At 40.1% G+C, this 13,273-nt stretch overlaps 1 protein-coding gene across 1 annotated transcript in view; it reads right to left on the reverse strand.

Moving 5' to 3' along the window:
- Positions 1–13,273, reverse strand: part of Pappa2 (pappalysin 2) — a 254,931-nt gene that overhangs the window by 131,817 nt on the left and 109,841 nt on the right. The window contains exons 9-12 of the mRNA XM_060364529.1: positions 12,394–12,522; positions 10,496–10,587; positions 6,685–6,878; positions 4,119–4,265 (exon numbers count right to left, since the gene is read on the reverse strand). Of these exons, the coding sequence (XP_060220512.1) occupies positions 4,119–4,265; positions 6,685–6,878; positions 10,496–10,587; positions 12,394–12,522 (562 nt within the window). The remainder of the gene's footprint in view (positions 1–4,118; positions 4,266–6,684; positions 6,879–10,495; positions 10,588–12,393; positions 12,523–13,273) is intronic.

Consider the following 13,273-nt stretch of genomic DNA (forward strand, 5'->3'; position numbering starts at 1 on the left):
CTTTGGGCAAAGTGCAGGGAACCTTATGGAAGAAGAGGAGATAGAAAAACCTGGAGGGGACAGGAGCTCCACAAGGAGACCAACAGAGCCAAAATACCTGGGCTCAGGGCAGCCTGCAGAATCCAATTCTCCTACCAAGGACAATGTATGGAGAGGACCTAGACCCTCTGCTCAGAGGAAGCCCAAAAGCTGCTCATTCTCCAAGGGGGTTCCCTTGTAGGTTCTCTGACATGAACTCAGTGGCTGGCTCTTTGATTACTTACCCCTGGTGTGTGTGTGGGGAGGGTTGACGTGCAGCCTTGCCAGGCCACAGAGGAAGATGATACAACCAGCCCTGATGAGACCTGATAGACTAGGGTCAGATAGAAGGGGAGGAGGACCTTCCCTATCAGTGGACTATGGAAGGAGCGTAAGGGCAGAAAAGGGAGGGTGGGTAGAATTGGGAGGAGATGAGGGAGGGGGCTACAGCTGGGATACATACTGAATAAATTCTAATAGATAGATAGATAGATAGATAGATAGATAGATAGATAGATAGATAGATAGATAGATAAAAATTCCTTTAAAGGAACTTAGTTCCTAAGGAAGCTGGAAAGATGGCTCAAAGGATTAGAACCCTGACTGCTCTTCCAGGGGTCCTGAGTTCAATTCCCAGCAACCACATGGTGGCTCACAACCATCTATAATGAGATCTGGTGCCCTCTTCTGGTGTACAGGTGTACATGTAGACAGAATATTGTTCTGAGGAAAGATGATCAATTCTCACTTAGAAAGACAACTGGAATGGACATTGGAAGTAGAAGAAAACTAGAAACAGGACAGGAGCCTACCATAGAGGGCCTCTGAAAGACTCTACCTAGCAGTGTATCAAAGCAGATGCTGAGACTTATAACCAAATCTTGGGCAGAGTGCAGGGAGTAATATGAAAGAAGGGGGAGTTAGTAAGACCTGGAGAGGACAAGAATGCCACAAGGACCAAATATATCTGGGCACAGGGGTCTTTTCTGAGACTGATTCTCCAACCAAGGACTATTCATGGATATAACCTAGAACCCCTGCTCAGACATAACCCATGGCAGCTCAGCATCCATGGTAATCCTAGTAAGGGGAACAGGGACTGTCTCTGACATGAACTCAGTGGCTGGCTCTTTGACCTCCCCCCAATCCCTGAGGGAGGAGCAGCTTTGCTAGGCCACAGAGGAGGACATTGTAGCCAGCAGGTCCTGATGAGACCTGATAAACTAGGATCAGATGGAAGGGAAGGAGGACCTCCCCTATCAGTAGACTTAGAGAGGGGGAGGGAGGAGATGAAGGAGGGAGGGTGAAATTGGGAGAGAATAAGGAGGGGGCTACAGCTGGAATACAAAGTCAATAACCTGTAATTAATATAAAAAATAAAATCATAATAATTAAATCTTAAAAAAAAGAAGTACCCTTAGGAGCAAGGAACAGCTACCAAGTTTTGTAAGATACTGAAGAACTTACACTTGAAAAAGAATTTTCATTCAGAAAATTATGAACATGTAACATGAATTAAGAAAATGCCATGTAAACCAATGGAAAAATGCATAAACTCTTGACTATATGAATTAAAAACAAAGAAATAACAAAAAGATGTACAAATGGCCACTACCCATAGAAAGCACTAGCTAGCTCATTGGTTATGTAATGCATCTTAAAAGCACAGAAGTAGCTGGATCTTGAGGAAGCACTATTCCTAGTTGTCTGAGAGAGCGCCAGATTGCTTTCCAGAGTGGTTGTACAAGTTTACATTCCCATCAGCAGTGGAGGAGGGTTCCCCTTTTTTCACAACCTCTCCAGCATGTGTTGTCTCTTGAGTTTTTGATCTTAGCCATTCTGATGAGTGTAAGGGGAAATCTTAGGGTCGTTTTGATTTGCATTTCCCTGATGGCTAATGAGGTTGAGCATTTCCTTAAATGTTTCTCTGTTGATATTCCTCTGCAGAGAATTCTCTGTTTAGCTCTGTACCCCATTTTTTAATTGGATTACTTGTTTTTTTGCTGTTTAGCTTCTTTAGTTCTTTATATATACTGGATATTAGCCCTCTGTCAGATATAGGGTTGGTGAAGATCTTTTCCCAATCTGTAGGCTGTTGTTTTGTTCTGAGGACAGTGTCCTTTGCTTTACAGAAGCTTTTCAGTTTCATGAGGTCCCATTTATTAATTGCTGCTCTTAGAGCCTGTGCTGTTGGTGTTCTGTTCAGGAAGTTGTCTCCTGTGCCAATGAGTTCAAGGGTATTCCCCACTTTTTCTTCTAAGCGGTTTAGTGTGTCTAGTTTTATGTTAAGGTCTTTGATCCACTTGGACTTTAGTTTTGTGCAGGGTGATAAGTATGGATCTATTTACATTTTTCTACACAGGGGTCTTTCCTGAGACTACTATTCCAACCAAGGACTATGATCTGGAGAGGACAGGAACTCCACAAGGAGAGCAACAGAACCAAAATATCTGAGCATAGGGGTCTTTCCTGAGACTCCAACCAAGGACCATGCATGGAGATAACCTAAGACCCCCTGCACAGATGTAGCCCTTGGCAGTTCAGTATCCAAGTGGGTTCCACTGTAACAGGAACAGGGACTGTCTCTGACATGAACTGATTGGCCTGCTCTTTAATTACGTCCCCCTGAGGGGGAAGCAGCATTACCAGGCCACAGAAGAAGACAATGCAGCCTGATGAGACCTAATTGACTAGGATCAGAAGGAAGGAAAGGAAATCCTCCCCTATCAGTGGACTTGGGGAGGGGCATGCATGCAGAGGGTGGAGGAAGGGAGGGATTGGGATGGGAGGAGGGAAGGAACCACGGGGGGGGGAGGATACAAAGTGAATAAAGTGTAACTAATAAAGAAAATACATAAATAAATAAATAAATGAAATTTAAAAAAAAAAAGCACAGAAATATACTCTCACCTATTCAAAATATGGGGTTAAAAACTAAAACCTAAAATACTAAGTGTTGATGAAAATGTAAGACAATTAACAAATTAACAAATGACTTTTGAGATATAAATTAGCATAACCACTTGGAAAATTGCAATTTCCTACCAAAGCTATCCTATCAAAAAAAATCTATCATTTCTAAAACTACCCATCAGTTTACACATGTTAATTAAAAGAAATTCATAAAAATACTTATAGAAGAACAAATTGTAATGAGAAATATCCAAAAATTATAAATAATCCAAATATGGAATATATCCACATAAGTGATCAGGCATTCTTGCATTGAAAGAAAGATGAACATTTTGATTAAGGAGAGCAGTAGAAAGGAATCTTGTGATTACAAAGATGAATGAGAAAATGTTAGACATAAGAAGAACACAGCATAATATTTTTGACAAAGAATCTCTCTATATAGATATGCTGGTCCCAGAACTCATTATGTAGACCAGTCTGGCCTTTAACTCACAGAGATCTGCCTGCTTCTGCCTCCGAAGTGCTGGGACTAAAGGCCTGTACCACCATGCCCAGGAAGAGCACATTATAATGTTTTTCAAATAGAGCCAAGACTGGAGTTGGGGATATGGTTCGGTCCATACAGTATATGCCTATCACTTGGGAAGCCTTAGCTTCCAGGATGAGTGCTGCAGAGCTGGATGTCGTGGTGCATGCCTGGCATCCCAGCACACAGCAGATGGAGTAGGAGCATCAGAAGCTCAGGGTCGTCCTCAGTGGCACAGGTTTTGAGAACAGCCTGAGCTGCCTGAAACCCTATCTCAAGAAACATATTAAAACAGTCAAAAATTGCGCTAAAGGAAGAAATGGGGTGCTGAAGGATACCTTTGGGATGCAACAGACAAGGGGAATAGGAGAGTCTTGTGACGGAGATAACAAACAACCTCTTCCCCCGATTTCTATGGTAATCAGGCTATTTGAGATATTCATTTCTAATCTTACATTACGTTCCTAGAATAAGTACTTATATGGAAGTCTAAACTTCAGAGAGAGAGAGAGAGAGAGAGAGAGATAAAAATAAGACTTAAATGCTTTGAGATAACAAAAGGAAAATTCATTAGTCATATGCCAATTTTTACCCAAACACTTACATACATGTATGTCTCTGTTTATGGGCTTTACAGATAGCCATTTGGATCACTTACTTCGAGCCAAATTTCATTGTCCTTCTGAAGGCCATGTTTAGGCTGCTCACTGCCTTCATCCTGGGCATTCTTCAGACTGAAGACACAAGGAAACCAGCCAGTAAAGAGATGCTGTGGGGATGAATCTGGATGGTGTGAAGTACAGATCTGAAACGCAATTTCAATTCAAAATTAAATGTGGCATTCAGGAGGTAAGTAAATTCAAGAAAGCTTTGTAGTATAAAGCCATCCCTTCTCTCTTTTAAATGCCCAATGACCACACTAATAGATGCAGAATGCAGAAGTTAGAATGCAGAAAAACCACAATTCATGTAGAAGAATTTCTTGATGCTGTAACCCTCAAGATATATCTTGCTAGGGTAGAAAACCACACTGGACAACCCTCTGTCCATCATCAGTATGGCATCTTGCCTAATGAATCATTCTGGCACACTTCAGGTGATGGATCCAAGGGTTCACTTTGCAGGTATTTCCAGGGTGATGATTGGGTCCTTACCAATCAGCATCAACTGACCCTAGAGGGAGGTTACTGAGTCAGGCAGGCAGGTAGCACATGGCTGCATAGAGAACCTAAGAAGCAGAACTCCAGGAGATGTCTCCCACTTAGAGAAGACATGCAGGCTAGATGGAAACCCCTTCAGAGAGCTGTCATGAACCCAGAAAAACCAGCTTTCCTGGCTTTTTGTCACTGAGCACCAAAATTCTCAAGAGAAGAGTCCCAAGACTTGGGAAAGAAAATGTGGCAGAAAAACCTAGTTGCCTCATTGTATCTCCTTGCCCATCACCTTTTCATTAACTGTTGTAGTAAATCAAAAAATGAGTGCCAAGCTGTATAATGTTTATTATTATTTGCCCTCACCATGGGATTTGGTATGAAAGGTAGACCAGATGAGGAGGATTAAGGTGGACTGCATTGAATGGGGGCTGGGAGATGGATGGTGAGGTTAGTGAGCCAGCGTAAGTAAAATATCTGCCCAGCCCAAGGTAAATAAGGCAGTTATAAATCTAACAGGTATCTGTGTCTTATTATATGTGATAGCAGGTTAAATAATACCACCATGATAATCTTAGGGTTAATAATAATAATAATAATAATATAGCCCAACACTCTTTTATTTTTTACTACAACAATTAATGGACATGAACATTGCTATAAGTCATTGGGTTATGTAGATGCTCATTTCCTCAATGTTTCTCAGAAGTAAGGGTGATTAAATAGACCAATAAGATATGAGTGAAAATTAGTGCTGAGCTTCCAGAAAATTTGCCATTTTACCAATAAATATAGGAAAACACTCAGCTTCCTTCCTCCACCCCCTAATAGCTTAATGCTACCACCCCCCAATATAGAGCTCAAATATAGTTCATAATAGTCGTGTGTCTATGTTAAAGTTCAGGTGCTCACATGTGCCTTGAGTTACAGGATAAAAGTTGTTGAGGTCAAGTAGCGTGCATGTGCAGGTTCTGGAAGCATAACTCAGTGGCAGAGAATTTGGTGGCTGTGCAAGGCCCCGAGTTCAAACCTATGTCTCACACACACGCACACACACACACGAAATGCTGACTTTATGGTTTCAGGGTCAGCAGCCATGTTATTAGCCAGAAAAAAGGAAACTACCAACTAAGAATGGAAGTGCTGGAATCTAGACACTGGCATCCTTGATGAGCCCCCTGAGACAGGCACCTTGAGCAGTGTCCTCTGTCTACACAGAAATGCTTCCTCAGAGCAGTTATTTACAATACACTTACCCTGGCCTATGATACCCAGAGGGCTAGCTTTTATCTCTGTAGACTATCTTGCCCATTGTTACCATGAACAGAAGAGTTAGTTTATTTGGTGATGAAAGCATCTGGAATGGTACCCAAGAGCCAACTGCCCTTCGTCTTGTCTTTAGTATTAAATCTCAATTCCCCAATGTCATTAGTATAGCCTCTGAGTCTTCCCAAGATCTCCCACTTTGTAGGTAGATAGGGAAAAGGATTCAAAGGAGTCATCTGATTTACTTTAACTACTAACTATAGTGTTTATTCAATAATAATTTAAATCAAATCATAATTTTGTTATATATAATATAAATAATATATAAATTGGGAGAGAAGGATAAAGATGGAAATGCACTATAAATCTGGTTTAGGAAGAAAGTTGACTTTCTTTTGTTTGCATTATTTTGATTTAATAAGGCACGGTCTTATATATAAATTTACACTGCACTGACCTGTTATATGCAACAAATGTGGGCCCAAAAGGTTAACTGAATTGTCCATAATCATGTAATGACAGTAATACTATTGGATCTAGCTGTCTAATTCAGACTTTCTGATTTCTTATTGTTGCTTTTTATCCATTTCACTAAGGCCCCCCAACACATAAAGCCAAAATATAGTTTATAATAGATGCATGTTAATGTTAAACTTCAAGATCTTACATATGCCCTGAATTACTTGATAAAAATTGTTGAGGTCAAGTAGGGTGGGGGGGAGAAATCAGAAGATAACTTCTAGAATAAAGGCAAGCTCCCCAAGCAGGTAGGGGCAATCATGACTCCATTCTTCTGCCTTAACTTACCATTGAAAGAGGTTCTCCTGTGAGCATGGAAACAGGACACTTCTTCTTGTCTTCATGGTAGGAATAAGCCTGGGTAGCCCACTGGTCCAAGTGTCCTTCAGGAGTATGCAGGCCACAGTCTACGATGCTGATTTCTTTCTCAAAAGGTTCACAAATCCCATCTCCCTCATACCTGTAGCAAAGGCTTGGCTCCCCTGCCAAGAAACATGTATGACATTTAAGAGATTTTTTTTTTCATGTTTTAGGGGGAATGTAACATGGTACTGTTCCCAGCAATTCTCCTCCAACCCACTAAAGACAACCCTGTGAGGATCATGGAGCCCAGTACCCACCAAAATACCAACCCTAACAGAAGAGGGATCACTCTTTATGAGGGAAGAGGCAGACTCGAATAGTTATAGGGAAATTTGGACTTGGGAGAGAAGAATAAAGACAGAAAAACACTGTAAACTGGGTGTAGGAAGAAAGTTGATTTTATTTCATTTGTATTGTTTTGATTTAAAGAAACAGAGTCTTAGGTAGCCCAGGCTGGCTCTCAACTGCAGATCCTCTTGCCTCGTGAGTGTTAGAATCACAAGCATGTGCTCCCATGTCCAGCCAAGGTATTTTAGGTAAAGTGAAATGATACATGGACTATGTTAAAAATATGTGGGACACAGGAAAAAGCAGAAATAGAATTTAAATAAATAGCATAATGTACATGTGTTTGAATCTCCTTCATAGTTTTTAAATGTTAAATAATTTAAGGGGATTCTTCACCAAATTATTATTTTTTTCAATAATTTTTGCCACTGAAATGCTTTTCTCTGAGTATATAGCTGATTAGAAATGGTGTAAAACTATGTTGCTTAGACTCCAGGTCATATAGTTATTCGTTTCTTCAGCTTAGGACAACCATGGGGTGTGTAGTTTTCTTTTTATTACTTTGGTTTGTTTTATTCATAAGAAATGCAAGCCTAAATGACTTTGTGTGACCTTCAATCCATGGGGCTGGATTTGAGTGAGGCTTACACAGTACCGGTCCATGGCTCCCTCAGCCTTGGACCCTGTGCCACTTCATACTGAAGCAGAACAGACAAACAAAACAGGAATATTTGCAGAAAACTGTTGAAGTTGTAAGGTGAGCTTGAATGCACGGGGAAAGTTCCGTCTGTCCATATTGGGCAGTTCTTCCTAGGTGGACAGTATTGGCCATTGGTAGACTGGTTTCCTTCAGTGTGGGAAGCTGTCTCCCAAAATGTAGGCCAATTAATGTTAATAGCACAACTCAATTTCCCATATGTATTTAAAGTAACAGGACACTGAAATTGAATTAAGATTCAAAACAAATCCACACAGCACCAACTCAGTAAAACCATTGCTATGATTTACTATTGCTATAGCATGGTTTTAAATTTTTCATTCTTTGCAGAAGCTTCACAGGGATATTCTGGTAGTTTGTCAGCTGCTCACTAACATAGAGTTATTATTTTCCTTAATAATTGTCCCACATGTAAGACACTTCTGGGGTAAATCTATTGCTGCATGCCAGCATAGGTCCGCCTTTACAGGATGGTTCTAAGGCTTTAATACACAGTCAATCAAATTTATGGTACCCCCAGCCTCTCATCCAGCACACGTACATTTGAAAGTGCGTTTCCGGCAGAGTGAGCTACCTGTCTCTGCTTTTGTTATTATTTATTACAATTGTATACATACATAATGCATTTTCTATCTATAACTCAGGGACTGTTCCTTCTTATTTCTTTCTTTTTCCCTTTTAACCACAGAATAAAAACTATTTTGTTTTTGGTTTGTTTGTTTGTTTTGTTTTGGGTGTTTTTTTTTTTCTTTTTGCAGTTTCATAAGAAAATAACAGACCACTTTAAAATCACATTTAAGATGGTTCCTTCCAATCTAATTTTTTTAAATATAACCGTAAAAATCATACATCTAGCATATGATAAATTTACTCATCAAAAAAGATGTCTAATAGTAGACTATACCACATCAATTTAACTCAGTCAATAACTTAAATATCAGCTTAAACATGGTTTTTAAGTGTAGTTAAAGTAATTGAGATATAGTCTTACTGGGGTAGGAGGCTGAGAAAATATGAGTCCAGGAATCAGCTGTGATAGAAACACCGTGAATCCTGTTCTTGAGCTAAATGAGACTGGAGCTGCATTTGGAGATGGTACAGCGCACAGGGAATGTGTGTTTATTTTTCAGTATGTGACCACTACGTGGCTCCCAGGAAGAAATGATACAAACAGAGGTGGTATTAACAAATACTTGTGCACACAAGAGGGGGGTAATTGGCTCAGTGTACTCTGCACAGCCAGACCACATCTGGGGTATTGGATTCCTTTCTTGGCATTGACCATACAAAGCATGCCAGGTTGGGGTAAATAGGAAAGGGTCTGGAAACCCAATCACATGAGGGGATGTTTGGATTGGAAAGGAGAGCAGTGAAGAGGCATTTCAAATATCTGAATGGTAGTCAAATAAAACAGGAAAAAAAAATGCATCCTCTTGAAGCTTCGTAGTAAGAAAATCTCGCTTGATTGAATAAAAGGGAAGTTAAGTTCCAGGGCCAGTTTGGCAGGGTCCATGTGTGCCCTTCAGTGAGTCAGTAAGATGGTCGGAGCCTCAGTTTACAAAATGAAAACTGGGAGACCAAAGAAAGAGAATGTAACAGATAAGGCCATGGTTAAACAGAATCATCTTGTCAAGTACATTCTTTCATTGCCAGGATTACATAAGCGGAAGCTGTGTGCCCATAGCTCAGGACTGGATAGATGTAACTCTAAATGCTCTAAATTCGCTAAATGCAAAGCTGGACTCTAAGCTCCTTCTGGCCCATCTGTCTGGAAAGAGAACAGTCTCTTTCATATACTGGTATACTGCAGGCACTGAGCGTTACATGTGATGCTACTTAGCACATGGTATACAGTGGACCATTGTTTGGCTGGGTGGAGAGCTGGATGGACAGAGAGGTGATGCAAAGATTCTGTGACTCAGCTGTGACTCTGGAGAGCAGGGGTGTCAGTGTGTTTTATGTAGAAGCTGACACTTTAATAAGTTCTACATTTCTGTAATATGCTACATCACCTTAACAGTGAAGGACACTGAAGTGATTTCAAATGCACTGATATTTAAAACAACTTTATTGTGGGGTTCTACTCTGGATCATCAATGTAGTGTATGAGAATGGGAAATAGTCTGCATCTGAGGAACCTGTTCATGGATGTGTTCATCATGACTGGGGGAGCATTGTATGCTACTTCTAATGACATGGATTTAGACATGATTTCATCTAACTATAACTTATCATCACTCATTCCCCAGGACAGAAAACACTAGGACCCTCTGCTGGCCTTTATGATCTTATCTATTACACAAAGAAATCAAGAGATATATTGCTTCTCATCTGGATTAGAATATTGTGTGACCCTAATTGATAGGTAGAACCTATAATGATCATTCTTGTTGTCTGGCATTTTGGTGTGTGCATGAGGACCCAAGAGAAGACCTTTGGAAGGTCAAGCTGGGGACCAGTATAATCTCTTTAGCATGAAATTCCAGATCTGTTCTCTCTTGCCTCAAATCCTAACTAACACTTTAAGCTAAATTAAAAAAAATCACTTAAGCCTTTTGTGTTTCTATTTATTTAGTTTCTTCATGGTTAAAGTGAGAATTCAAATTAGTTACTATATGTGAAGTATTTGGTGTTATTGCTTTAATAATCACTGAGCTTCAGGACACTAAGAATTCACAAAATTGTACACTGATGTGGCTCTAAAAGTAAGACACAACCCCCTAGACTCACCTACACAGTGGAAGCCTTCCTCCAGCTCACATGCTTTGGAGCACCCATCTCCGTTTAACAGGTCTCCATCATCGCACATTTCTCCCATACTCCTAGGATATACATTTAGACACACTTAAAATGACATATCTCATTCAGCTACCAGCAAATCATCTAAACTCCTCATTGCACTTTTAAAATTAAAAGCTGTGCAAGAAATAGAAATTTAATAATTTACAGAAAATCTTAAACAAATATTTAAAGTAGATGTGAGTTCCGCAAAACAGTAGCTTAGCATGGTTAGGGGAATTCGTAGAAATCAAGTGCATTATGGCTCAAGAACATCCAGGGGGTCCTCCCAGGCCTCAAAGTGTGCCTGGCACTATCTCCACCAGCTCTGTGATAAATGGAGCCTTGGAAGTAGCTGATTTGTATCTTTCAATTTTGCTGTATTTATTAGCTCCAGTGATGTACAAAAACAGTAGCATCACTAAATACTAATAACCAGTTATGGGAAATAGAAATAAAAAGAGCAATCCCATTTAGAATGCAAATTATAAAACATGAATGCAAGAAACTGAGAAGGACAACACACACACACACACACACACACACACGATTACGATGTAGTCTTGGAATCCCACTTCTGGGTATTATGTCCAAAGGAAATGGAATTGGCATGTCAAGAAGATGTCTTACAAGCATGTTCATTGCGCATTGTTCAAAATATCTAAGTGACAGAAACCGCCTACATGTCAAACAGCTGATGAGTGGAGAAAGAAACCATGACACACATTCAGTAGAATACTATCTAGCCTCAAAGGAAAAAAGAAATTCAGTCATTTGGACACAGGTCCTCTGGAAGAGCATCCCATGCTCTTAACTGCTGAGCCATCTCTACAGCCCCTTCACATTCTTTTCATACAAAAGAAGTATGTTTCACTAGAGAGAGACTGCCCTTGGTGCCTAGACTACCATGTGATATTCAAGAAGAATCCCAAAGCTCCATTCCTTGTTTACTTGTGTGTGGAGAGAGAATTGGTCTGCAGATGCAATGCTAATGTTTCCCTGCTGGGATGTGATCTTGGAAAGAGGCAACTTTACAATTTTATTTTGAAAAAGGCAAACAATTAATATAACGATATTGCATGTCATTCTGTGTAGTGCTGACCAATAGAAATCTAATGAGTCGTTCATATATTTTTTTTGAAATTTCTAGTAGTTACTTAAAAAGTAAAAAACTGGTAGAATTAGCTATAATACTGCATTTCATCCAACTGAGGACCCTTAACATTACCATTTGAATTTTAATCAATGTAAAAAAGGTTGTCAAGACATGTAGCATTCTTTTTGTATCCAAAACACTTAAGTCTACTGCATTTAAAATGCACTTTTTACTTAAATCTCACTTTTATACTTGACTTCTCAATTTTATATTTGTAGTTGAAAAAGTTGATTCATCTATCCAAATTGTCTCAAACTTTCAAGTTATACTTAAAGGTTTTCCAACAACTAAATTGAGTTTCAGCTTGAAAACTGAATTACCTTAAATTAAATTAGAACAAATATTGCACGTTGAACAAGCAGACCGTTGGTCCAAATTATATCCTCCTTCAGTATTATTTAACCATCATCTATGAAAATTCCTTCCCTACCTCACTGCCCTGCAGTTTCTCACTGAGGCCTTAAGGGGGCCCCAGAGAGAAAGCCCTAGTACCTCAACGCTGGGGAGCAGACTCCTTTAGCTTATGCAGAGGTGCCAGCCACCTCTCAAGGCCCCAAATTTTGTTAGCTCTACTTGAGATTCACACATTCCCTTGCTCCTAGGCATTTTTAAGTTGAGTCAAGCTCAAACCGAAGCTGAGCCCCTCGGGGCAGGTGAGCGCATCCTAACTCACACTGTCACACCGGTGACTCACCTTGCCACCTTCCCATCTCCACAGTAAGGGCCTCCATGGATGTGGCTCAGAGGTGGAGACGCTTCTCCGAGTTCCCCTCCAGCTGCAGCTTGAACTTGGTACTGATATGTCTGCCCCGGCACGACCTCCCTGTGGAAACCAACGCGTTTGTGACCATCGCATCTTCAAAATGGCATACACTGGGTCCTTTACAGTTGGCTCACATGATTTTAAGGGAACTATTATGTGAAACAAAATGTGAACTGTGCTCAATTGTCTGAAACGAAGATCAACGCTCAGTCCTATGAGCAGCTCCATGTTTGAGTAAATACTTAATTTCTATTGGCCCCATATGTTCTCCACTAGTAAATCCATTATTAGCAAGCGCTTGGTGTTTAACAATGAAATAGTCCCTGAGAACCTAGGAAGATGGCGTGTGGTGATTTTAACCAAGGTAATATAGAACAGCTATTGAAAAAACAGTCATCTATATTTTTAAAGGAATCAAACTAGGTGAAGATTACATTTTCACTGTGTGGGCTCAGTCAAGTTCCCTCTTAGATTTATGAACCACAGTTTTCTTAAAAAGAGAATCCTTGCAGTGGAAAGACTGGGGAAAATATTCCATAGAAACAAGAACACAACTCATCACTACTTGGAAAAGGTTAAAAAAAAATCCCAGTTAGAAATACATTAAATTTGTCTCCATCTCCAAATACCAAGAATGGAGATGGTACAGTTGACCTGAGAGATTGAAGGACTTTTTCAGACTCTCTGGGGATTGTGTGACATGAGACATTTATTTAGTAGGAAAGGGGCTCATCAAAGGGGCTGCTGATTTCCAAGATAAATTCTGCCTTACCTTAACTTTATCCGGTGCTTGTCCTGATTGGAAAAGTAC

This window comes from Meriones unguiculatus, chromosome 11 (assembly GCF_030254825.1).
Source record: "Meriones unguiculatus strain TT.TT164.6M chromosome 11, Bangor_MerUng_6.1, whole genome shotgun sequence".
NCBI lineage: Eukaryota > Metazoa > Chordata > Mammalia > Rodentia > Muridae > Meriones > Meriones unguiculatus.